The sequence below is a fragment of the Tympanuchus pallidicinctus genome, unplaced genomic scaffold, assembly GCF_026119805.1.
Source record: "Tympanuchus pallidicinctus isolate F22 unplaced genomic scaffold, pur_lepc_1.0 scaffold3, whole genome shotgun sequence".
In the NCBI taxonomy this organism is placed as follows: Eukaryota; Metazoa; Chordata; class Aves; order Galliformes; family Phasianidae; genus Tympanuchus; species Tympanuchus pallidicinctus.
Genome location: NW_026294747.1, coordinates 47,010,548 through 47,037,647, shown reverse-complemented (window position 1 = coordinate 47,037,647; position 27,100 = coordinate 47,010,548). Strand labels below are relative to the sequence as shown.

The window sequence follows — 27,100 nt, the reverse complement described above, 5'->3', positions numbered from 1 at the left end:
CTTGGAGGCATTGTGTGGCTGAGGAGGGCAGGCATGAGAGGGTAGGAAAGGGAAACCAGAGCTTCAGGAAAGGATGTGGCTCTTGCCCTGGGGCGTATACCCACCCAGATCCTGTCTTCAAGAGTACCCTCTGAGCTGAGAAAAAACTCCATTTTCCTCTGTTATATTCACATCGCATCTGTTGATCTCCAGTGTTTTACTTACTGTTTAGGACATTTCAGGCCCAGTTCTGCCCTCATTTCCCCTTCTCACCCTCTTGGTTGCTCTCCATATTGAGGGATTACCATTGTCCCTGGGCAAAGCCTTGAATGGTGTCAAGCATGGTAGAGGAGCTCCTTGGGGACCCAGCTTTTATATATACCGCAGCATCCAAACCTCAGAGCACGTCCAGCCACAACTGACACCTCTGTTGCCTAAAGGACAGGTTTTGGTACTGTGCTAGCTGGCTGCTCCTGGAAAAGCACCCGATCTCTTAGGTAAGTGCAAATCCCCACAGCCTGCCCACAGTGGCTGAGCCTGTAAAACACTATGTGCAAATGTGTGGATGATCTAAGATGTGGAATTTTATGCAGTGAGAAGAGTTACATGCTCGGAACAGGATATTTAGATATATTAGGATATTTATTAACCACACGGGGTGTTCCAAGCTCCATTTATTTATCTTTGTAAAGTGCTTCCAGATCTTTGCGTGGAAGGCACTAGAGAAATGAAAGGCGTATTATTATTATTATTGTTATTATTGTTGTTGTTATTATTATTATTACAGCATCTAACCACTGACAGGCAACCGCAGCTGCATGCTCAATTCAAGCCACTTAAATTTAGGGCTGATTTTTACAATATTGACTCTAAATACTTTTTCCCATTGACTCTGTATGCTGAAATGTATGTTCACCTGCCCTGCTGAAGTATCATTATTCCCCAGAAATATGTAAATGGGGGGCTTTTAAAGAAAGAAAGAAAATGTGGCATAAATATTAAGTATTCACATTTATGTGGTAGAACTCAACTGCCATTTAAGAAAGGCTTCAAAGCAACTGACTGCATGAGCTGTTAGTTGCTTCTGTATCATTAAGAAAGAAAATGAATTGATTAAAATAAAGACAAGGAACCTCAGAGACAAAGGATAACATTTACGGTGTTCAAGGGTCTGGCACAAAGCTTCGGAAAGCCCAAGAAAAGGAAAGCTGAGCTTCACAGTCAAGCTTTTTAATCACCATGGCTCTGCACAGCCACTGCAGCATGTGTGTTATGTAATATCACACTTCTCCCTCCCACACGCACCTAGAGACAACAGGCATCTTCTAAAGGTCTTGGCATTATGCAGAGGAAAGACTCCAAGCAATACCTCTGTGTGCGTTTAACCTTATCTTTACTTACATTTCACCATTTCTTTCTTATTATTTTCCCCTTCTTCTTTTTCCTCGTTTCTTTCATGTAGTGCAGCAGTAGTGGGTATTTTTGTATCTCTAAAAATGGAGCAGATAAGGAGGAAGAAATCCCATTAGCTCCATGATGTGTTTTCATGGTGACTCTGAATGTTCCGGTCATGGCCGTTTTGTGCATTTTGTATCATTGTCCTCATGCTGTTGTATTGTTAGTATTTTTTTGAGCAGAGTAGAAGTGTTACATTCTGAAGACATCAGCTAATTGTTAAATGGTACCTAGACTGTGCTTTCTTTAGGTTTTTAAATAGGAAGTAATTAACCAGAGGTTTTAAAGCTCTGCAGAAAAGCCAACAGGCCTGTGAAACCCCAGGATCTAATAACAAAGCAGGTGAGTCGGTTTTCCAACATCCTAAGAGTTTGAAGACATTCTTATCCTCACTGTTTTCTGAGTAATAGAAAGAGCTCAGCCACATTTCTGCCTTGTAGCTGAAGGTAGCCATGAAGTTAACTGGTGTTGGTTTTTTTTTTTCCTAAAAAGAAAAAAAAAAAAAAGGGATGTCGCTGGCTGCTAATTAGATGTATTTTAACTGCAAAGTCATTTTAGCAGCTAATATTGTTATTATGTGCTTCAGTGTGAATCCTTAGTGAAGCTATTAAACTGTGAGAGCCTGAACTTATCAGACATTTTGTAACGTGGCTGGATTTTTGTATCCTTATTCAGAAACCTGTGGGGAGGGGAGGACCTTTCTCACTCCGGCACAGAGCGCATTTCTTGCCAGCTGATTACCAGGGTGGGCAGCCGAGACCTTCCTGCACCTTCTTTTTGTACTTTTCCCCTCTTTCGTCTCCTGGCAATACCAATTTCGTTTCTGCTTTGTGCTGCGCTCCCTCCCTCCTCTTGCATGCAGCAGCCGAGCCCTGCCATCCACCCTGTAGCCGAGGGCAGGGATTTATCGGCAGGGACCGGCTGGGTTATTCAGGATACTTTTGGCTCCTGCCAGTCACATACAACAAGTTGGTGGTTTATGGGAGCTGCTAGGCTCTCAGCATCAGGCAGGCTCCTGCTTTTGAAAAGCAATACCCACAGCAGACAGTGGACTTAGCCATCATTTTCCTATCAGTTTCTCACCCAGGTTTCTTACTTTGTAATTGCCGGGTTGGGTTTCTCAGGGTTTGGATATTCTTCCCTGGTCTTATTGCACTGGTTGCTGTTATTCTCCTTCGTGCTTTAAAACAAGTGACTGATACAATATCCAAACTGATGAAAAAGAATGGGATTTTTTTCCCCTTTATTTGCTCAGATTTGAATTGGGTTATCTGCCTATCTTGTTTATGAATTTTTGTGCTGTCTTTTCTGCACAGACTGTGACTCCCAAATCTTCCACAGCTCCATTTCCATATTCCTGCGTGCTTGTTCTTTGTTAATCACTTGGCAAGCGCTTATTTGAATATTAAAAATTTCTTTAATCATCAAAGGCAGGAGCACAGCTTCATGAATATTCATATTTTTTTCCTCCTCAGACTGGATTCTAGTTCATTACCCTGCAGTAAAGCCAAACAGTCATCAATCGCGCTCATTACAGCCGCTGGCGTTTTGATTGGCTGCCTGCTGCTGGTAGCCCGCGTCCCCCATCCTCCCGCTCTCCTCCATGAGCTGTCGTGTACCTGCCAACAACAACAAAAAAATATCAACAATGCAAGAATAAATTTCTCCGGTTGAAAAACAACTTTGCAAACTTGTCAAACAGTCTTTGTCACTTTTTTTCTTTTTTTTTTGTTTTACACCAAAAATTAAAAAAAAAAAAAATTCGGAAGGAGAAACTTGAGCTTTAGAGATGAATATTTGTCAAGAGAGTTGACGTAAGTTTCATTTGCATAATGACTTTGTACTTCTGCATTAATAAAATTTGCATATGAAGCCATGTTAATTACTCCTGATCATGCTTTTTGCATTCATGCATAGTAATTTTCTCCGACTTGTGAGAATTAATGTCTTGGCATGGGGGGGAGGGAGGGGGGGGGCGAGTTGGGGTACTGTCAAATTTCTGTGCCAGTGCCCCTCACACACGCTCTTTCTCCTTCTTGTTCACCACGTCACTGTTCTTGATCTGTGACTCATTTATGCATTATCATTGGAAATTCTTGGGAGAAAGAAATGTATCAATTCAAAGGGAATCCTTGTCTGCCAAAAAAAAAAAAAAAAATTCCCTGAGCAAAATGTACCCGAAAATCCCTTCACTGCCCTGCTTCTTCTCTCCCCCATGAGCCTTTCCCTTTTCAGCTTGTGTAAAGTTTTCGTCTTAGCAGAGCATCGGGTGCTGGTGTGCAGGTGTCTGTGTCTGAGAGCCGTGCTCTGCGTGTGAGTGTGTATAACAGCGTGTCTGCGTGTATTGCAGGCTTTCTGCCCTCTCTGGGGACACTGTGTGTTTGGACTTGTAGGGTGTGCATGCACTGCACTCCTGGTTCCTGATAGAAATGTTCATGTCTTTGTGTCTCACTGATACGTGTGTGTATGTGTATGCGTGTGCATGTTTAGTTCTGTCAGTCCTGTTGGTGATTGTAAGGAAAGGCATAGTAAAAAGATATCATGTGGGAACAGTCCGTAGTGGTGTAATACAGATAAGACAACTTGTTTTAGAAAAAGCTTGGAAAAAATCTGTTGGAAAGATTGGTGAATGGATCTCATGCTTCTGGATGTGTCTGTTCAAGGCTGCTGCAATGGTACATGTAAAACCCATCTCAGAGCATCTGCAATAGTCTCCTTGAACACGATGGGCACAGGGCAGAGATGAGGCTGCAGCCTGCAATCTGAATTTGTAGCTGTTCACTGCCTGAACAGATGTTTTTCTTTTTATTAAAAGAGAGTTTTTAAATAATGGAACTGATCTTTAGTCTCTAACCAGCTATTGATTTTCCATTGCCAGACAGGCACGTGGAGGCACACAAAAACCAAAAAGGCTTACATGTCTGCATGTGCATACAGGCAGCCACCCTCCCAGCAAGCACGCAGCACCCTGAGGGATGCAGCAGCACCATAGCTACCTGTGGCTGCATTTACATGCAACGGGAGATGCAAAGAAACATCCTTAAAATTAAGATCAGGTCCCTACTCTGACATGGGATATTGTGAATTCTGTTTGCAGCTCCATCTTTGTGCTTTGCCTGGGGACTTTTCTGCAGATGTGCCAGAGGAGTGTGGTGTTTTACGTATACCATGTCATATGGCCAGTCGTGCCTAGGCTCAGGGAAAGGGACAACAAAAGGATGCAATTTGTGCCTTGATTGTGCCTTTTGTCGTGTTCAGCTAGGCTCTTATGCTCATTTCCATCTTCTGGGGTCATGTCCAATTTACCTTATTTTCTTCTTCACAAGTTTAGAAATAGCAGAGAGCAAAGAATTTCTCTTAGCAGCACTGGGAAGACAACACAACCTGGGAGCTGGTGCCATGTGCAGGCAGTATTTGCTGAGCCTTTTTAAAGTATAAGAACAAAATCCTGCTTTACTATCAGCAATGCAGGTCTTTTATTTGTGCTGTGACAGCCTCTGTGCATGTTCCACACTCATGGTACGTGCAAAATTCCCCTTGCATCCATGCAGAATGATTGCAGAATATATAATTGAGATCTGCAGTGCAGGTGAGCAATTTCCCAATGCTGACCCAGGAGGAGACTCAAATCTCATCCACCATGTCTGTGTGTATGGAGAGAAGCAGAGCTGCACCTGTGTGCGCACTCACACTAGCTGGTCCAGATTTTCCAAATCAGCCCCTAAATCAGCACTACTGTCCTTGTAGTGTGCTTTCTCGTCTTGCAGATTGTGGTTCTTCCCTTTGTGACAGCCAAGGACTTGCAGGAGTGTTTGATTTTTGAAATCAGTGTGCAATGTGATGTGGTCAATTGGCTGTAGGGTCTCAGAGACTCTGCAATCCACCCCTTGGTCCTGTGTGGATTGAGCAGAAAACTCTTAGCACCTTCTTAGGATAGCATCTATCTGTCTACCTATATCTGTGTGTGTGTTATCTGTTTGCGCATTTTGTGTATGCCCATTACCTACAGCAGTTAAGTTGAGGAAGCACAGAGAACAATGTGTTCATTTTTGGCTTTAAATAGAGCTTCTGTGGGGAAAAATACCACAGAAGAGGAGCTGGTTAGATAAAACACGGACATGTTCTTAGCAAACATAAGCTGAGTACCACTGTTATGATAGCTATAAAGAGGTGTTACACACCTAATGACGGAGTGCTCATTTTCTCTGTTAGTTTCCTTGAGGGAAGTGGATACAATCTCACTCTTCATGGTTTGCCACTCACTCTGTTTCTAGAAGACTATACTGTTATATGCGACAAAGAAGCTAACCCTAAAGTGGTAGCAAAGAAAAAAAGGAATTGTCTATTTTACTTCTGGGGGAAGACTTATCCCTCTGGTCTGGCAGTCCCAGGATCATTGTCTATGATTGGTGGTAGAACTCCCTGAAAGTCTTCCAGAGTCGTTGTCTATTCTTCTTCTTCTCCCTTTCTTCTCATCTCCTTTCTCACACTAGATTAGCACATTTTAAATTCCCTGATATATAATTCTAAGGACAGTAAAAGGCCTTCTGAGTGACATCTTCAGTTCCATCCCTTCACTGGAAACCTGATTATGTGGGTTCTTCCTATAAATTTGTTAATGGCTGGCTGGCTTGCACCCACTACCTCTGTTGGAAGGATCTTAACAGGATTCACTGAAAGGGAGTTACACTAGATGACCTTTGAAGGTCCCTTCCAAGTGAAATGATTCTATGATTCCTTTCCCCAGAGGATTAAAAACCTGTCTGAAACCTTAATTTCTGTTCTATTCTAGAGGAAATGTATTGGTTAAGAGCAGGGAGAGCCTCTCTTGGTGAGCTTTTGGCATAGAATCATGGAAGTATAGGCATCTTAGATATCGCCATGCTGAGTAGATTGCATAAAATCCATTGCTAACAGAAAGATGGGACCCACCAGGACTAGAGGAGATAAAGTGACATTCAGGGTAGTGTTATATGCTAGGACCTGTGCATTAAAACCACTTTTAGTTGTGGTTGATGGTGTGCTTGGTGGGCTTCATAAGATTCCTCTGTATGATGGCTCCAAACTCCAGTGGAAGCTGTTGTATGGCACTTCAATGTAAGAAGGGCTGAGTGACTGCAGGATCTGTGCCCTTAGTCACAGACATGCCTAGGTGCTACAGAAGATGTAGGTGCTCTGTGCTCCTACACTAATCCAGATTTCAAAATCACAGCTTTCATGGCAAGGATGAGTACCTATGAAGCTCAGCTCAGCCTGTACTAGCCTAGTTATTTTTGTAATGTTAGGAAGACAAGATGCGATTGTTAGGTAATTGTTAGGAATTTTTGTTATGTTTTCTTTGCTTCGTGGAAGGTAACGTTATTCATATATGTTAGAGTGGCTTCTGTAGATACAGAAATTCATGTCTGATATCAATTTGCATGTACCTAGCATACAGTTCTGCCCAAAATGTACAAGCTAGATGGTAGTTATCACTACCTGCCTGGATAATATTTGCAGTGAGATCAAAACAGTTGTAAAAGCCAGGCAACTGAGCCCCAGAATAAAAGATCCTCCCTTGCCCCATGTGCCACAGAGATGGCTTCTATTTAAAGCCAGTGCTCACAAAAAAGCACAAATTTTATCCTTGATGCTTGAAGCCCAAGTATTTACACAGGGAATTTAGACTCTTCACTTGTGGTTTTGGCAAAAGCTTCACACAAATGTTTTGCACTGGTGGTCTCTTAGCCATTTAAGATAAATGGCAAAATCAAATGCAGTCCTTGCAGAGTAGAGCGCTGGATGCTGTGCCAAGGATGAACTATTCCTGTTTGCCTCACATGTGTAGCTGTCAGATCAACACGTACGCTCGGTATCTGAACCAGGATTCTCGAGGTAGACAGCTTCCCTTCCAAGTGTTGCCTTTCTAGGGCTGGAAGAAGCATGGGTAAAAGTATTTCTTCTTGTTGCCATGGCACTGCATGTGTATGCAAGGTGCACATGTGTGCAAACAAAATTGCCACCCCTCAGAAAAGGAGAATGTTTGCTAAAAGATACCCATTAACACATGTATTTCCCAATGTAAATGCGAAGGAAACTATTGTTTATGATCTACCACTGTGTGGTAACTGCTAGCATATGCCAGCTTTTTAATGGTGACCACTCCACCACATATCTTCATTTAGAAACTGCCCTTGATTAGTAGCCTCGCTTTATATAACAATTAAGTGGAAGGCGCAGTTTTAAATAAATGGGGTAGGGTACAGAGCAGCGCTGTACTCGCAGCTTTCCTCTAACTTCTGCTGCTTCTGCAGTGGCCAAAGATGTGGGTCTTCCTGACTCTGTGCGTGTATGTCTGTTTGTGCCTGTCTGTATTTATGCAGGTGTACACTGATATTTAAGGCTTGTGTCTGGGTTTTCTAAGCCGCGGAGCTCCACCTGGAGTAGTGCCAGGAGCAGCGAGCATTTCCAGTGGAGCAGGAGAGAGGTCTAAAGACAGCTTTGAAATGGCAGGTGATTCCTAGAGGGGTTAAAAATAAATAATACTTCTGGAAGTTACAATACTGTTTTTTAGCTGTCGGGAAAAAGATTGCTCCATTCTTTGCAGGCTCAACAGGGAAGCAGTGTGCATAATGGGAGCGTGCAGAATGCATAACTGGCTGCGGGTCAGGCGGGCAGGCAGCACAGCGGCCCGTGAATGCTTCATTCCAGGAGCTCTGCTCCTGGCGTCCCTCCGAAGCCATTTGAGCTCAGAGTCACTGCACTTTGTCTGCGCTGCCGTGTCGAGACCGCTTCAGCAGCAGCTCGGCAGAGAGCCTGCCTGGTTTTGTGTCAGCTAAATGCATTAACACAGCCGTAAAACAATAATCCCCCTTTTGATTTGGTCCCTGAGTAGTGCTGGTGGTGACGCTTGCCGCCTCTGGCTCTCCCTGTGCTGGGACTGGCTTTGCCCTTGCTTCGTCCCTCTCCGTGCCCAGGCAGGCCCAGTCTGGGCTCATGGGGCCACTTCTTGCACCCTCCCAGTTTGCTGCAGGCTTGCATGCCTCAGCCCGGCTGAGGCAGAGGTCAGAGCGAGAGTGTAGCATGTTAGGCAGCCAGCCCCCACCTCGCCTTCTCCCCCTGATGATGCCTCCTCTGTCCCTTCAAACTTAGGTCCGACTGACAGTTTTTTCTATTGTTTTTTCTCCAGGGCCGTCCAGGCCTGCAAACCTGCCGGGGGCTCCAATAGCTGCCTCCTCCCACCCTCACACATCCGTCATCACGTCACCTCTCCGCGCACTGGCCTCTCTCCCGCCCTGCCTTAGCCTGCCCTGCTGTGGTGCACGTGCAGTCTCAGTTGGCGGGACTCAGACTGAGATTCAGACTGAGACGTCAGGTACATTTGGATGTCATTGTCAGTTGTCAGGTAATAGAAACATTTATTTTGTTGTTGCTATCTGAAGGTCAGTAGTGCTGCCAAGTGATGTCATCTTTGCTATGGGAGAACTGCCTTCTCTGGGTTGTATGGGGAAGGCACTGGAAGAGTCCCAAACACCCCTTGCCTTCCCTCTTGCCCCCTGCACCCCGGCAGAGGATGGGAATGGGAAGGGGTGCGCACTCCCTCCTTTCCCCCGTCCCTCCCCTCCTGCCTGCCACCATCAGATGTCACCAGTGGCTGCTGGGCCATTTGTGTCACATTGTGAACAAATGTCTGAAACTCTTCACAGAATGTGATAGCCTGGTATCAAGATTTCATCTCTCTGGGCTGTTTATTTTAAGCTTAATTGGATAACATTAAACATCTGAAGTCTTTCTCCTATCCCCTCTTTTTTTTTTTTCTCCCCCTAATCATTTGTATTTAAAGGCTTTCCTCCACATCCATGTGCACGCAGGATGTATGTGCTCCATGCAGTTTTCTCCTTTGCTTTGAGAAAATGCTCCTTGGTAACTTGCCACGCATCCCTCCCCTCTCCCGCATCAGCTTTTTCTTTCCTTTATTCCTTTTGGATGCCTGACTTTTGTCACTGTGAGGAGGGGAAAGTGATGTGGAAATGAGGGCATGCTCAGCTCGCTGGAGAGGATGGGGACATATTGTTGCCAGACCCCGTCATTTCAGACCCAGTGATCTCTTTGAAATCAGTGGGTGTTTCTGAGCATGGCTCAGTTGTAGGATTGGGTCTGTGGTGAACTGCAGGCTGGAGAGGTGAAAATGGGGAAGGCTTAAATGAAAATACAGCTGTGGCAAAATCTACAAGCGTTTATGAGGGAGACTAACTGTGGTGGGCCAGCCCTTACAGCCCTGATTCATGCTGATGTGCATGGAGTTTTAATAGAGAGCTCAAAAAATAACGGAAAAATTGTGTCTGAGGACCAAAGGATTTAGAGATATGGCAGGTCACATGTAAAATCTTTGTCAAATGGCTCCTCCTGTTCCCCCTAACATGGCCTGCATGAAGCAGGCTCCTGTGCCTCCTGACAGAGACCCAGACATTTGTGCTGACCTGACAGCAATGTGTGGCATGGTGTGACATGACCAGCATGTCCCAAGGACCTCGTCTGACTTCGTCATGCTGCCATATACAGTGCGTCGGTATGTGTGTTTTCGCCGGGCTCCGCTTCATTGACCTCAGCAGACTGACCAACTGACCTGAGACGGGTGTGGAGATAGGCTCTTCTGGGTGATGGGCACTGAGTGAATAGGTGCATTGCTCTCCCCAGCTGATGAAACAAACCGGTACTGATCTGCTTTTCTGTTCTACCTTCACAGAAGCAAACTGCAGGCAGGCAGGTAGCTGTAAGAGTGAGCTGGCTTCCCACTGCTCCTGCTGCCAATAGCCAGTGGGGAGGGAAGGAAGCAAAATTAAAAAGGAAGGAAGGAATAACTGATTAAAGGAGGTGGGAAGGCGAGGCTTTGGTATGTTACAGACTTTCAGTTCTCGCTTTGGAGCTAGTTTTCAGTAGTGTGTTTGCTAGGAGAAGGATGCCAGCTCTGCGGAGAGAGAGACCTGTTATCATGGCTTCCTGTAATTACTGCTGCAGTCTGTGGCACTTAGAGAATAGGTTTTATCAAAGTGCATGCTACATGTTTATGACAGTAGTTGGTCAATCTCTGCTTGAAAGAAGCATTTTCTTCCCTTGAAAAAGAGATTATATCTTTTTAACTCTTTCTTAGCTCCCTCAGTAAATGAGCCAAGGTAGGTTTTAAACTCTGCAGTAGGAGTTGCAAGATCCTTCTAGCACTTGAAATGTTTTGTGGAAATGAAAAAAAAAGTGAGTTCTTTGTATTGACTAGTAATCTAGGGATGATCCCTGCATTGTGCCCCCTTTTTTAATATAGCCATTTACAATAGTCACTTGCTGCAGCTTTAGAGATCTGCTTGTCTCTCTGACTTGATTAGCCTTTTATTCTGTCAGCCCCGTTCTTGCTTCTGAGGAATTGTTTCCTCCTTTTAACAAAAGCCATCAACAGTGCCCGCCTCTCCTCCTCCTTCATCATTTCTTACCTTTCCTGTTTTTCAGCATTCATTTAATTCAGGACCTGGAGTTTTTCAGTGCAGCTCTCAAGCAGGCTATGAACCTGAAGGCTGGAAGTTGCAGGTATCCCCGGATCAGGCCCTCGTGTCCTAGCCATTTTGTGCTGGGGAACCCAAGACAAAGGCTGCCAGTGGAGTTTGGGGTCTGCAAGTGTAAAAGCTGCATTTTGCAATCTTGGACCAGGACACAGGATTGTGCAGTGAGCTGAGTAGCATTTAGCTGTGCAGACAGGAGGAAAGACCTTTGCCTCAGAGCAGTTTGTGTTTTGTAGGGAATGGGGCTGCTGGTAGCTACTTCAGTCATTGTAGATAATGCTGCAAAGTCTTCTTGGATGTCCAGCATTTCTCCTGTGGGTGTTGGTTGTAGTCCCTTCTGTCTTTGTACCTCTCTTTGTGTTCAAGGCACCACAGAGTGAGGAATTTGCAGGTAAAGACCTGTGTGTTCTGTGATTTTTAAAATACCTGCCACTGGAATATTTTCTCTCTCAGTCTCCTTATTTATTTATTTATTTATTTTTGCATCAGCGACTTCTGTCTGCTGAACTGGGTTCTCCTGTTTAAGTGTTTTTAGTGCCTATTTAATTAGAAGTTGGAATAGAGTCATGAAATTCACGGGGTTGTGTAGCTTGGATCTAAAATATAAATGGGCAAAGCATTCGTTTTTGCTTTACCCCTTGCCAGATTAGGGTTCTTTTCTGAGTCTGCTTTTTATTTCATTTCAATGAATTGCAACTGCTAAGAGTAACTGTAAAATGCACACAGGTTTTTTTTGCACAACAGAGACATGCAAATGATTGTTGAGAGACGTAATTATGTAAAGAAAAGTGTATGCCTGTATGTGTGCACACATACACTGCTATGGCTTTTGTGGGGCTATTTTTTCACAATACATCTTCATAAGGCTCTTTCTATGATGCTGATTTATTAATATTGTACATTAAGTCTTAAATTGTCAAAGCTGCCTAAGAGATTTGGATGCCCGTTTCCCATTAAAGTTAACGAGAAACGAGCTTTGCAAATCTCAGCACAGAAGTGCATGGCACTTTACATTGTATTCTCCTAAGAAAAAAAGCCTCTGCCCTGAAGATCCTACAGTGCAAAAGCCCCATGAGAGGAATTTGGATCGGCATAAGATGAAGTGAATCTCGGTGATGCAGATACTTTATCACTTCTGCCTGCACTCAGATACATACCTGATCCAAAATCTTTGGATCTGGGCACATATGCAAGGGTTTTATATAACTCCGTAAAGATAATTAAATCTGCCCAGTACACAAACATTCAGCCAACCAGTGAAACTGCTTCCTTCCCACATGCAGGCTGATGGAAGGAGATGGAAAGCAATTACGATACTCAGTTGCATACATAAAAACAGCAAGTGGGCATAGGCAGTGGTGATTAATGGACGGGGCTGTGAAGCTGAAGATCTAAAACAGGGGAAGGCATGGGGCCATAGCTCAGAAAAGTGAAACAAGCTCCTTTTAATTAAAGGAGTCAGCTGTGTTAGTCATTAGGACATTCTGAAAATCACACAATCATGTTGTAAAGCTAATATCAATTTATTTGGCTACTGAAATCCAACTGACTGCTATATTTCTGTTTTCTTAGCAAAGGTTAAGGCAACAGTAAAGATAAAAGAAATACCTGTTAGTAAATAATAGGTTTAAAATAATATTTTCCCCTCCTTCAAGTATATTTCAGAATTCATTTTGTGTTCATTTTATAACTGGAATTAGCCAATAAGAAAAGCTAGATTAGACCACCTTGCTGTATAAAGCTTGCTGCAATTAATACAGGCTTTCTAGAAAGCAGTATTATTTCAGTAACTTTTGTGTTAATGATAAGATATGTACTTGGCACATTATTTACTACGACAAGAAGCAAACTTTTATTCTCTCCAGACTGGGCTTTATTAACACAGGACGGTCAGTGGAAAATAAAACAGCAGTCACAGCAGAGAACACAAACTCATCCGACAACAACCTCCTAACTCATCTAGTCCCATGGCAATGAATGATCCATTACTCTTCATTTTTTGCTGAGCGGAATCTTTAGGAAAAAAAAAAAACAAACTCAAAATTTAATTTCTGATTGGCTGTGGGTGATTTTTCAAGAAGAGAAAGAGGAATTTTAGGTGAATGTGTCTGAGGTCAGACAAAGACTGAGGGCAGCTTCCCCGACGCCCTTTATAAATGGATAGTTTCGTTTTACTGCATAAAAAAAGGTTTGCTTAAAGTACTGGCTAACATTCAGGAGAGATGTCCCTATTAGTCATGGTTACGTCTATTTATTTATTTTAGTGAAATATTTAGTGCGTGCTGTAGTAGAATTGACTTTCTGCACAGTACTTACAGAGTGCAGGGCTGTGTGAGAGATGTATATGCTAAGAACTGTTATGCATCAGTCTGTGAGTATGCATCTATCTTCTCATCGATCTATCAATCTCTGTGTTCATCCATCTATCTGAGTATTAAAATCATATGTGACCTGTCTGTCTGTGCAGCTCTCTGTCTCACCAGATATTAAACTCAGATCTAAACTCAAAATAGATTGATCTAATCACAAACTTCTTTTTTGACTTGATGGTGTGTTTGTCAAGAGGCAACGAAGGGACCTTAAGGGAATGAAGAGGCAGACAAAATTAGGGTGCTGCATGGGGCAGCAATGCTGGCAATTTAAGCATGGCTGAGGCTTTGTTCCAGACAGGCTCCCTATCACTCTAACTTTGTAAGTCCTAATTATGGGAAGTTAAGAACCAGCAGGGGCAATAGTGATATTTAAAGGTGCTTTAAAGTAGATGCCTGTAATTTCCAGACATCCACAGAAAATGAAAAGCTTTTAATTGCAATATTAATGGGGGGAACTGAATCTGGTAGTCTCAAGACAAAAGGGTGCAAGAAAACATTGCCTGCAGTAAAGACAATGGCTCCAACAGAGAGTTAACTCGATCGCATACCACTATGCTGAGCCCGAGAGTCTGAACTCTTCAAACGCTCCAAATGGAGAGCTAAATCAAAGAATCCTGTTTCAAATCCATCCAAGATGTTGCTGTTTTTCTCCTCTGACAGGAGAAGCATTTGGAAGTGCAGTTTCTTTCTTTTTTTATAGCTGTCTTAAAAAGGAGTTTGGATGTTTAGCACAGCTGGTGCTCATTACATTATGCACTATCAATAAAATAGCATGTGTAATTAATTTTTAATGCAGTGCTGTATGCAGCGCTTTAAAGCAGTTACTGTATGGGGAGAGCCGACACCGGTCACTGACATCAGAAATATTGAAATAGAGGGCTAGATTTTGCATTTTTAAAAGGTGTATGTGCGAGCTGGGGGAAGGGTAATTCCCAGCCAGCAGTTCTCTGGTCACAATCAAATTTAAAAAATATAGGAACAAGATGGATGAAAGCGCTCTTATAATTTACTTATTGCTATGGATGAATTTATTTCCTTGTAGTTTGCTGAGGGATGGTGGGTTTAGGCTTGGTGACTTCAGAGGTTGGGTAAGCACCAGGGGACTGCACAGCAACTGATCCATCTTCGTTAAAGCTCAAACGCTTCGCTGCCATCAGGTGGGAGGTGAGGCAAAAGGTGAGGCTGGGAGAAAGCAAAGGAAAGGCATTCCTGTTTGCTCTCACAGAGCAGTTATTTTTACAGGGCTCCTTTCTTGTGCTTTGTTGTTCACATTAGTAATAACCCCCTGTTTTTTTCTCAGGATTCATGAACTATTTGGCTATATTGGTACTTTGGAAGGGAGAGAGTAGCTTTGGTTACAAAGAGGCACCACTGATGGCAAGTTGCCTGCTGCTCTGACAGAAGACCCAAACAAATCACGGCCTTCTCTTTTCTTGGCACATATGCAGTACTTTCCAGAAAACACCAGCAAAAATAAAGACTTCTTTAATCACGCATGGTAGACAAGGCTTGGGCACCTCCGTGGCTATTAGTGCATCCAGAAACACCTCAACTGTCCAAGGGAAGAGCAGACCAGTCTTTGAAGTTGTGGTAATATGTGATGTGTCTTTATAACTCAGCAAAGGGCAAGGTATCACTTTTGTGTTTGCAGGATAGGACCAGCCTCTGTTCCACTGTGTTCTCTGTTCCTTTTCAAGCAGTTTTCTGCATGCCTCTTGGTGAACACTTCCTAAGAAGATAAGAAATCAAATGCAGGAAGAGAAGGGAGGAAGCAATCACCTACAAAGCAACAAAATTAGAGGTAGCGTTCATCAGGTGCCTTGCCTTTTGGTTGGGCAATGCACTTCTTTCTGAGAGCTTGGTTTTTTATATATGTGTACAAGGCATAAATGTTTGCAATTATTCTTTCTTTCCCTCAGTAAATTGCCATTCACTCGTACATAACATATGCTAAACAGTTCACTTGTACAGCCTCACCTGGCGTATTCAGGATGGAGTCGTCTTCTGTCCCTTCAGCAGTAGATTTTTTGTCATCGTCTCTTTTATCACTTGCTGTCAGATATGTGCGGAAGTGTTTGCGTACTCGCCTGTGCCAGGAAGTGAACTGGGCTGTTCAGTTTGTGTGAACAGAGATAGATCTCTTGTGCACAAATATAACACTCAGCGTCAGAGGAAGTAGGGCAAGCCATGGTGTATGGTGGTAGTTGTGATGAGAACTGCTCTTCAATTCATGAGCCAGCTGGAAAGATGGAGGCAAGAAAGAGGCAGTGTATGTGAAATGACTATACTTTACTTTTTATTTCATTTACTTTTTTTATTTACTTATGGAGGAATTGGATCATGTATTCCTGGCATGGTTCATGTTTAGGGCAGAGAATGGTTCTGCAAAAAAAATTACTCCCCCATCCCTCCAGAGCTGCCTTTTTCAGAGGAACTGCATTCTTTTTTTCTTTTCAGAATGCTTCATAAAAATAGATGAAAGAAAGAGATCTGTGCTCAGATGGGATGCTTTATGTTCAGAAAGGGATCTGAGTAAAAGAAGCCATGCTGGTACACCTTGTGCGTGCCCGACTGGGCTTCTCTGTGCTGCATGTTGGTCCTTCTTTCTGCTGAGCTATAAACAGCTGAGCAACTGCTAGCAACATACGTTTTTATGCTGTTTGCTTTCTTTTGGACAGGCTTTTTCCAAGCATTTTTGCAGTACATACAGGAGTCTGGTAGGCTAGAGCATGTCGTGTCCCCCTGCTATTTTTTTTCCTTTCTTATCTTATTCAATTCATTTCCATGGGTGTCTATTGTAGCTAATGCAACCTTCTATAGCACAAGTTGGGGAAGCCAGGCTCTGTGAGTCAGTAAAACATGCACTTGGAAGAAAGCGGGCAAAAATCCCATATAGCAAGGGCTTACATTTTTTATGAATTCAGCTGTAAGAGTCAGAGGTCCTGGGACTTACGAAATGAGGTTAATGCAGGCACTAAGCGAAGCGGTGGGGAGGCAAAGGCGCTGCAACCACACCATGAACACAGTGCTTTTTAAATTATTGTCTGTACTAATAACATAAGGAACCACAGGTTAGAGAGAGGCCAGTTTACACAATGTATCTGCAGCTTTTATGTCTGTTTAAATGTCCATTTGGAGCCAACTGTCGATGCATTGTGTTCAGCCCATTCCCTGTAAACGTGAGGAGAGCATCCCATTCTCTCTGTGTGTCAGACTGTCTCCTTACATCTCCTGTATTGACCTAGATTGTTTCACATGAGGCCCTGATCTAAAACTGATCCTTACATCTCCTTCTCAGCTGTGTGATGCTCCCAGGGCACTCTGCCTGGAACAGCCCAAGGGATGAGCTAAGGACTGCTGTGACATACGGGTGCTTAGCCAAGCATCTTTCCACGATACATTTTCTGACTTCAATTTTTGTTGTACTCTTACACCAGCAGTGAATCTGGGCTGTGGAATTCTGGGAAGAATTGAGTGAGAATCGGAGCATTTTTGGGAAAGATGTACTCTTTAAAAGTGGTCATAGGATCAAGATGAAAATAAAATAAAAGTAAATGGAATGTGGAAAGACCTCAGCATGGCAGTAGAGCCCTTTGCCTGAGGGGGAACTATTTTTTCCATATGCTTCTTCTGAAAGAGATTTGGAGTATTCTCTCCTCTGGTTGAACAAGGAAGTTCATTTATTATGGCAGAGGCAGGTTTAAAATGCAAATTCTGTCCCAAAATTAGGTCTGAGTGTTTACGGATTGATTAATCTAAATCCTTTATAAAAATGTGTGAACCGTTGATTAAACTGGGAATAGGATCATTGTGGTTTTGCCTGTGGTCAGGACAAGATTAGTAAGTAACTTTCTGCAGAGCTGCATAAAATTTAATAAAAAAGTGAAGTTCTTTCTCTGCTTTTTCTGGTTTCTCTTGAAACTGAACTGATGCCTCCATTGCAGGAGTCAATGCAGCCTTCAGAACTCTGCAGCCCATTGAAGATAAACCCTTCTCTACCATAATCAGTAGATAAGTAGAATAGCTGTGAAATAATCCTGTGAAATGGCTGTGAAGCCCCCAGTTGCCTTCTTACTTTCTCTGTGCATTTTCCAGGAGGAGCAGTGTGAAAGCTAAGGCGGTGTTCACCCCTGCCTCCACCACCACTGTCAAAGTTCATTAGTGCAGTTGGGTGCACTCATAAATGTCTGAGCTCTTGCAGTGTTTGGAGGCCTCCAGCCAGCTAGCCTCCCTTCCTGCTCTCCCCATTGTGAGGGAAAGCCCGATGGTCAGGGTTTGGGGTGGGCATGTGAGGTTTAGTTTAATTTTGTGTCCTGATATCATCAGCTCTGTAAGGGAGAGTAAGGGTATGTGGGAGACACTGCCATCCCTGCCTTAAATAATTTGCTCCTTGCCCTTTTCTCTTAAGTTTGCCAGGCTATGCCTTGTGATTGTAAACTGGGATTTCTTAAATTTGTTTTATCCTTTAAAGGTAAAGACGAGCAAATGCTTGTGCTGTCTCCTCACTCTCACTCTTCCTACGCAGATGCCTTTGCCCCCTGGGGTGACTAGGGCTGCCAGGGGGGGTGCCAGGGGCATGCAGATCCTGGTTATCTCTGCTCCTCTCCTGGCAGTGCCTTGGGTACAGCTTGCTTCCAGCAAGCCCCAGTGAGTCACTGTCCCACAGCTGGGCTATCTGATGGGAGCGGAGAGCTGATGGTAAAGGGCTGCTCTGCCCGCAGCCGCCCTGCTCGCCTGGCTGCTGCATTGCCACACCTTTCCCGTCCCCTGCACTGCCCCAGACCTTATGCTTCTGTCTCTCTTAACTCAGCATTTCAGCTGTGCCACCAAGTAAGTCTTCAATCCCTTGCTGTCTCTGCCACCGGTCCCTACAGTAATAGTTACAACATTTTTTAAAATGTTCCTTTTTAAAATCAAGTCCAAAGTGAATATACTTTTTTTTTTCTTTTTTTCACTTAACTTTCTTTCTTTTTTTTTTTTTTTTTTTTTTTTTTTTTTAATGGAAATGACTGCTGAAAGTAAACACAGCTTGTAACATGCAGACTTATTGGGCCAGCATGAATTTCCTTAATAAGCTGGGATATGTGTGCGCGCGTGCGTGTGTTTTTCCCCCTTAAACTGTGCAATAAGCGTGCTGTCGCTTTAAATCCTAACTCAAACTTTACTGGCGATTTTACAGAGCCTGGTTTCATTTATAGTGGAGCCAGACTTGCTGTGTGAGAGCCGTCCGCATGCTGGAATTAGTCTTAAGCTCGCTTCTGTGGCGTTGCCAAATTCCATGTTTGTGTTTTATTTAGAATTCTTTTCACGGCCAGTCGAATCTGTTCAGGCACACATAGGCAGTGTTGCGCCCCATGGAGAAAATAAGCAAGTTTGCGTTTTCTTTGGCATAGGCCATGGCCACAAAAGACTGCGGTCTAAAAAAACATTTTTTAAAAGCTATTTTAACCCATAACAGATGTATAAAGTAGGCACACGCATGCCAGCTTCCTTAGTTTTAATTAAAAAATAATTACAGCTTTAATGGGATGCTAGTGACAAATTTGGATGAATGGTGGGTGACATTATCTCAAGGCTTGCTTCAACTTATAAATTAGTGCATCTCTCTTGGCCAGTGGTACAGATCAAATTAAACGAAGGAGCAGATTAATATTTCTTAAAGTTACACTGAACCAAATGAAAAATCAGATCAAATCTAAATCCAAGGCCCCTTCCTCCCTCTCTTGCTCAGATTTCTGTTTGCATGAGATCACAGGACGTGGAGAAAAGGTTATTTTCCCTGGCTGAGGAACGATCTGGCCATTGATAAACTGAGCACAGTTCTGCAAAGTACCAGTCCCTTCTGTACTTTTATACTGGTAGCCTAAAAGCCAAATAGTGGTGATTGGAGTCAGCAGGCACTTCTATTTATAACCACAGCTAACTAGCTAACCTAGTACCTCCGAGCCAGGAAATCTTAAATATAAAACCATACATACATGCTGTGTGTTGCAATGGTTCTCTCTAAACACCTCAGCTAGCTGGTTGCCTTTTGGACTGCGGTGCTGTGATTCTTCACATCTTTAGGCTATTTTCAATTTGGGGCTTCTAAGGCTCACCAGAACTGAGCTGGATGAGCAGGTTTGCACAGGTAACAACAGTTTATATTTATGAAGAAATAAACAAAAGGGTAATAAACATGTAACGAGCTAACCCCAGATGCTATCTTCACCGTTATTGCAGTCAGGTGTATGTGGAGCTGCGGAAGAGATTGTGAAGAATTAGCAGGTGAGGCTGCAACTATATGGAGTTGTTCACCCAGCTACGGTGCTTGCCAGGGATGGGCTTTTTGCAGAGGAGCAGACAGTGAGCTTGGTGATATATTGCACAGGCAGACGGGAGATTGCTTCATGCAGAAGGCCAAGCCCTGCTGCCGTTCTCAGACCTACTCTTTCATAAAACTTCTCATCTGCTTAACATTTAGCTTCCATTATAAAAAGCCCTGAAGTGTTGCTGATACATGGAATCTAGATGATGAGAGCTGTTCTCCTCTTAGATGCTGTAACAAACACATGACATTGTTTCCTCATTAAAAAACAATTTTTTTTTTTTTCTCACACTGAAGGAACAGTAGAGAAAGTGAGCATCACATCTTTGGTGCGCAGCTGCGTACCTTCCACTAAACTAGTCCAGATTTGTCTGGAGGTCTGTGGATGTTTTGCTATGCATTTCCATGTCATAGTGGCAGTTCTCCCCTTCTTGCTTGCTGAAAGCTGTCTGCCATGTTAAACCAGGGGAACCCAGCAAGAAGAAGCCGCTTTGCTAGGCTCAAGCTGGTTTGGTGAAGTTTGCCTCTTGGCTGATCCCCTGGATCCCTCAGTGAGCACCTTCTCCCCTGGGTGTGCAGGATGTCCGCTGCCCGAAGCTGAACCAAGCCAGACTGACAAGATACGGATTTTAAGGTTTGTGTAACTGCAGAAGAGAAGGAGAGATTTGCCTTTGTCAATAGACTGAGTATTTCTGTGTAATGTTTCCCTGAGCTTGAATTCCTCAGAAGTGAAAATGAAGTTCTAGCACTAAAACTATGAGTCATACAGTGCAGATGAGAGTCATTTCTGCATTCCTGGAATTTTTGGAAGGGAAACATTATATTCATGTTAATCCTTTCAATTATACCTTATTGCTAAAATAATCCATGAGGCATTCTGCAGTAGAGCCCTCTGCTATTTGGTTACAGTTAAGGCTTTGAAAATAGCACCTGAAAGCTTTTAGGCTCTGATTTTCAGTATCTTAATATTCTTTTTATGTTTAGCACACAGGATGATCTGGTGTCTTTTTTATTTACTCCTTAGGAATTTTTTGTTTAATAAATAAGGCTAATTTGATGTGTTCTGATCTGTCTCAAGTATCTAATTGCTGCTGTAGAGAATGATTAATGTCCAGTTGAAAGGATTCCACATCTCTAAATGAGAATTGAAAGCAGATGTTGGTTTGATGAAAATGCGCTGCCCATTTCTTGTCTGCAGTGGCTCAGAGAGCAAGCTGCTGAGATATCACTATCTATCAAAAGAGAGATGTTAGATGCCAAATACAGTTGAGAGTCGCACACCTATCATGAGCTGAGTGAACAGTTAACAAATAATATATCCTGGGTACTTTTTTTCTCTGCTTGTGAAATATCTAAACACAAGACAGTGTTATCCTCAAATTGTCAGAAGTCTTTGACAAACTCCAGTTCAGGAAAATGCAATGTGAATTGATTACAGCCAGGTTTCTGATTCTGGGTTTTCACTCACCAAGCTGTGTTCATTTGTTGTGCAAGGGCAGGCAAATTCAGTTTCCAGTGCTATTGCTTGCAAGGCTCTGATTCTGAAGTAAATTCAACACTTAACAGAAGAAGCTGGTGCTATTCTGTTTTCTATCAGTGGACGGGCTAGGTGCTTGGCAAGCAAGGCCAAGTGCTTTTCAAAGTTTTCAAGCTTGAATTTGTGAAGATCTGTGGAGAGCATACAGTGAAGGAGCAAAGGACTGAATTAACCTGGGCGCAAGATCGGTTTTTGTAGTGTTCAGCCAATTCGCAGTGCATCTGCACACAATGAGGGCAACAGCTTTTTAGATAAATGCAGGTATGAACAGGATCTCTTCACATGGACTCTAGTAATGTGTGATGCTTTTCAGTCTTTTCACCAGCAGTGCTCTCTTGGACGTCTGAGTATGCCACCCCAGCCAGTGTGTAACAGTAGGTCAGCAACCAATGCGTGTCAGACCAGAGGAGGAGAAATTTTGGCCAAAGGCAGACGTGTCTGATGATGGCAGTGTGATTTTCAGTGTTTCCGAAAAACAAGAAGTGCTTGTTTTTTAAATCCTCTTTTAAAATTTTTTCCTGGACTCTTTTTAAATGTTAGTATTACTGTTAACAAAAGAGAAAAAATAATTAGCTTAACAGATTTAGTCACTTTGTTTTATTTTTATTTTTGTGAAATGCCCTTTTTTATTTTATGTTAAATCACCATTCAGACAACGTCTATGACTAGAAAACTATTTCACAGATGGACAGACAGAGATGCAAAGCCCAACACAAATCTTCCTTGCTGCCTATAAATCAGCTGATTTGGGATATGTGTGTGGCAGGAGACGGAAAGAAAGAGAAGGGGAGACGGTGGATAAAAGGGACAGAGAAAGGACTTGGAGCCATGGAAAAAGGCAGGTTCCAACATCCCAAAGGTCTGGCTATATCAACTTCTATTTTGTGGTAATGTAAAAGCTGCAGCAAAGAAGAGTACTTGCAGTGTGACCTTCTGCTTCCCTGGCACGTGAATAGGACTGTAATGCAGCAGGCAGTAGAGAATGGGAGAGGTCTGTTTTACATGTAGCTGACTGGCTTTTCTGTTTGGGAAGTAGATATAATGACATTCATATCAAGTATAATTATTTCTTAAAATCCTTGTTGATTTTGTTTTTGATTTTGTTTTTTTTTTCCACAGCTAATGCTAAACTAAATAGCTAGATTTTCTGCATTAAAGCAACCATACTTAACTGAGATAAAACTTGGCCTTCTAGATGATTTTGAATGATTTTTTTCTGGACCTGTATCTATCTGACTGTGCTATAATGCAAATAGTTCCCAACTGATCTACTGTGAGTGGAGATCAGAGGGTGAACTAAGTAAATATATGATAGGTCTCTCTCTGAGAAGATAATACTTCCAGATTATTAAAAAGCAAAACTTGTTTTATGTCTTCTTTTACTTCTATTTCTCTCTTCATTGTCCTCTTAGCTTGTAAGACAGACGTAATTGATGTGAACATGCTTGTCCTAAATTAAGGTGGTGAGATTACCATACTTATGTGGCTGGTAGTGGCAGTGGTCTGTGCACAGTGCATAGTAAACTGCATTTCTGTGGGTGGAATCCAGGACTTCACCTACAAGAAGTGGGGTACAGCTTTCAGTTCAGTCAGCAGTATCTGTTGCAATGTCTCTAGATGTGGACTCCTGTCTGGTTGTTCTTACATCCTTATTTGGGGTTAGAAAAAAAATCCTTGAGAAAACGTGTGAAGCAAGTTAACCTTTCTAACATGGTGGCTTTCTCCAATTGGAGTGAACCCAGCCCACTGTACAGAGCTGTGAATGTGTATATTTTGCAGGACAGGACTTGTCTATAGTTTTTTACTGTTTCTGGAAGTGGTCATTTGTGTGAGCACACATGTGCTATGAGTCAGTATTGGTTTGCTCTGGCTGTTCCTTAGCAGGTTTTCCTATGAATAAAGGTGTGTCTGGCCGTAAGCAAATTGTGGAACTCCCTTGTGTTGGGAGCCAAAAGGTGCAAAGGGTTTGGGAACTTCACGTGAAGCTCACTGCACATCTGAAGAATCTCAAATCTCTGCTCAGGTATATACCCTGTTGGCCTTGCTCAACCAAGGGTATGGCTGTAGTTGTAATCATACATCAAAAATCAAAGGGGAACACTACACACACAGAATGTCCCTTGAAAAGGCAGCTTTAAGAGAACAGCAGCAGCCTCTTTTTACAGCTGGGAGAAAGGAAAGCGTTCCTGTCCAGGCATTTCCACTGATATCAATAAAACAACCCTGTAGCTTGCTAAAAAAATTAAAAAAAAAAAAAAAAAATCCCACTGTTATGAGCAGATTTGAGAATTTGCTGTGTGCTTTTATTACATAAGAGAAGGAGATTCTTGTGTCAAAAGTCCGATTCTCTGTGACTTGGGAAATGCAAATCCAAACCTTGTTTCTCCATTGAGTTTCCACCAGGATCTTGGAAAAATCCCTTAATTTCTCCATACCAATTCAGTAATGAATTCCCACTCTTCTCTCTCTAATGGGAGTATTACAAGGATAAATTTGTGGAATTTTCTCTGGCATTCAAGTACTAAAATAATATAAACTTACAGAAACATATAAAGTGAATAATTTAGGTTAATTTTTAGAGTAATTACTCTTGATTTTTCTTGGATGGAGATGAGACTGAGGGCCATTGATGTTGAATGATGTTTGTCCAACCATTATTGTGAGTATTGGAAACCCTCACAAATGTACAGGAAATACTGCTTTTACTGCTCTCTGAGAAAGCTGAAGATGCAGTAGTGCTCTCAGGTACAGCAGCTTAAGACCACTGCAAATTAAGCCACTGGAAATCAATGAGGTTGCACATTTGTAGCTGAGATCAGAATTTGGTTTGGCCTTGCATGGTGCTCTATGTGTTAATTCTCTCATCTAAACCTGGAAGAAATGGCTTTTTTATTACAGCAGTGCTTGAAGAGACCCCAGGAAAGTAAGGTGTAAATATTAGAAGTTGCCAACAGCTAGTGGCAGTTTCGGCCTAATAAACTGCAAGTAAATAACTTGGTGATTAGCTGGAATTGGCAGGCCACTTAAACACAGCTTTCACTGGGTACATGGTCTTCCCCATTCCCATCTTAATACTCTGTAACAGCACGGTTAGATGCCTGGAAGATATATGAGCCTCAGCAGAAGTTGTTCTGAATCTACCTTGACACTTCTATTTGTGAATAATCTTAATGATAACAACAACAGCAATATGCACTTAGCTGGAACCTTTCATCCCAGGGAGCCCAGAGCACTTCTAATTTGAAGAGCAGGCAAACAATAAACAATAAAATCTGAGTCATTACAGCAAGAATAGCTCTGCAGTTCAAATGCTGAATTGGGAAGAAAGCGGAATTGGGGCTTCTTGCTGCTGCCCTCACCACACTGTCCCTCTATGTACGAGGTCAGCTGCCTTTCCTCCAGTGTGTCTCCATGGTGGGGATGTGTAAGGGCTAATAACACGTGAGGCTTAATCTCAGGCGAACAGGTATGCAGATAAAGAAAGCAATGCAAAAGCCTAAACAGGATTACTGTGAATAGACTTATATATTCAGAGAAATTCAGCCCTTGGAGATCCGCTCTAGGAAGAAATATGATCGAATAGCTGGGGAAGAAATGAACTCCTTCAGGGCAAGACCTAGACGAAGTCCATGGGAGTTATCAGAAAAATCAATTGCTATTGATTCTGTGGGCAATAGATCAGGCTTCTTGCTCCCTGACTGCCATTAAGTTGTATTTCAGGAGACAGGAAGGCATTTTGGCAAGGGTTGTAAGAGGTGGTTTGGCACAGTCCAGTACTTTTTTGCCATTGCCATGCTCCTGCCTCACTTCTCTCTTTTCTTATGCCTACATACCGCAAGTAGCAAGAGTGGATTTCTCGTTCAGTTGTAATTTGCTGCCTGGGTTCCACTTTCAAGCTCTAATACACAAACTCATTTTATTGTTTTGCTGTTGTTCCTCTGGATGTCTTTAACTTTTTCCTGCACAGTGATGAAGTATTTGCTACAAGGAGGTATTCCCTCTCCTGTGTAATCAAATGACCAGGCTGGATTGGCACTGTGTTTCCTAAGAGAAAAGCTTAAATCAGTGCCAGGCTGCCTGACAGAATTAATACTTCACAGTATTGTGTCACTCCTTTTGCAGTCTCTGCTTTTCAACTACCCATCCCTCTTAATCTTTACATTAGTCATTATTTTTGGCAATGGGTGTAGCAATCTGGACTGACTGGAAAGAACCAGGGTACACCGGCCAGGTTTGTTGCTTATGATGAGTGACCATCACATTGACAAGTAGATTCCTAAGAAGTAAAGCTGTGCAAAGGTCAGAAAGACTGTTGTTTTCTCACTGTTCTGCTCTGTGAGGTGCAGTTTCTTCCTAGCTTGGAAATGCATCAGCGATCCTTAAAAATGCTACAACTTGTCCGAGATTATGTAACGTAGTTCACCTTTGTGGTTTCTCCTAATCAGCCCTCACAGGTAAATATGAACATTTTGCAGGCAGGGAAAAAACAGGGCTGGGGCACAGACTTGATTAGTAAGTTCCCAGCCTTCAGACGTCTCCTGTGGTCACGTTGCTACATGAACAATAGGCAAAAAATGACTATATGGTTGAAAGTGATTTGCTTTTGTTTTAGGTTAGCCCTATAATCTAGGTCAGCAGTCATGAAGTTATCTTGGAGGAAATAAGACTATTTTGGCCCAAGGTAGTCAGAATTGAAATAAATAGCAAAGTACATCTAAAATTCCACTACTTAGGAGGGCTAAAACATGTGAATGGAGGTACTGGAGCATTTCCGATCAAAGCATGGGATCTGCTCAGCTTTTAACTTCTACTGTAGCTGAAAACATGTGAAATATCTTATAAAAAAAAGGGGAAAGTAAAAGATTTAAGTACAATTTATTTTATCTTATTGAGATAAAGCACTTGATATCTGGAACCCGCTAGGAAAGCAAACCAGGATTGGCTCTACAGTGTGAATCTCTGTTTTCTGAAGAAGCCAAGAATTCAGAACGGCTGCTTTATGTGGGATTTCTTCACTTCTTCAACCTCTTGGCGAAAGTCAAGGCTGTGTTAAGGTAGGTGTGCGCGGTATTTTGCAAGCAGACATGAGCTTGTTCTGCCCATGCTTCAAGCCAACTGGGTGCACGCCAGCCCTACAGCGGAAGCTATACAGCTGTGTGAGTGAGGATGCGGAGCCCAAGCCCTGTTTCTCTGCAGGGCTTGTTAGCTCGGGTTCAGCGTTGTAACCACAACTACGTGTCTTTTGCATCGGTGCTGGCTTGAATCTGGCCAGGCTGGAGTGTAGGCAGGGTGAGCCTTTGTCAGCCTGCCAGATTTCATGCAGATGTACCCTTCCTCACCATAGGTAGCAGTTTCTCAGGCACTTAATTTTTGTTGAAGTCAGCATGAGCAAATGTTACTCATCTTGAGTAACGGTTGCCAAAGGAGGTCCTTTGTGTAACGCATAGATTTAGCAATTGAGGCATGGACTTTGCATTACTAATGTTTGGTCTGCTTTCTCATAGTTCTTTCCATTCTCTTGGTCAACACCAATCCCCCTTGCTGCTAGCTGCTCCAGTCCATAATTGCATCTGACTTCCGTGATACAGTTGTCAACCCTGGAGAAGTCTCTTGACTATATCACTACCAATCCCTCAGGCGATGCAGTTTGCCACTGGCCTTGAGAGGCTGGTTTGGAGTCTCCTGAAGGTTGCAGAGATCTCAATAGTGAAGTATGGTGATATTGCCCTTTCCTTTCCCCCCGAGGAAAGGAGTGGCAATTCATCCATCAGAGGAGGAGTGACTTTTAGTAAGCTGATATCTTTATAACTGGGCAGTGTAATAGAAGCTTCACACTAATTTAGCAGAAACTGTGCTTTGCAGAGTGAAGCAAAAATGGTGTAAAGGAAGATAACACTAGCTGGTGCTTCCAAGTTGTCTGTGC

General features: G+C 42.8%; 1 protein-coding gene across 4 annotated transcripts in view; it reads left to right on the top strand.

The window, feature by feature from the left end:
• Window positions 1-27,100, top strand: part of BCL11B (BCL11 transcription factor B) — a 94,574-nt gene that overhangs the window by 32,292 nt on the left and 35,182 nt on the right. For 2 of the 4 annotated variants that reach the window (XM_052693341.1, XM_052693340.1), the window contains exon 3: window positions 8,603-8,818. The exons of the other annotated variants lie outside the window; for them this stretch is intronic. In XM_052693341.1, coding sequence (XP_052549301.1) covers window positions 8,603-8,818 — 216 coding nt within the window. The remainder of the gene's footprint in view (window positions 1-8,602; window positions 8,819-27,100) is intronic. 4 annotated transcript variants of the gene reach the window in all.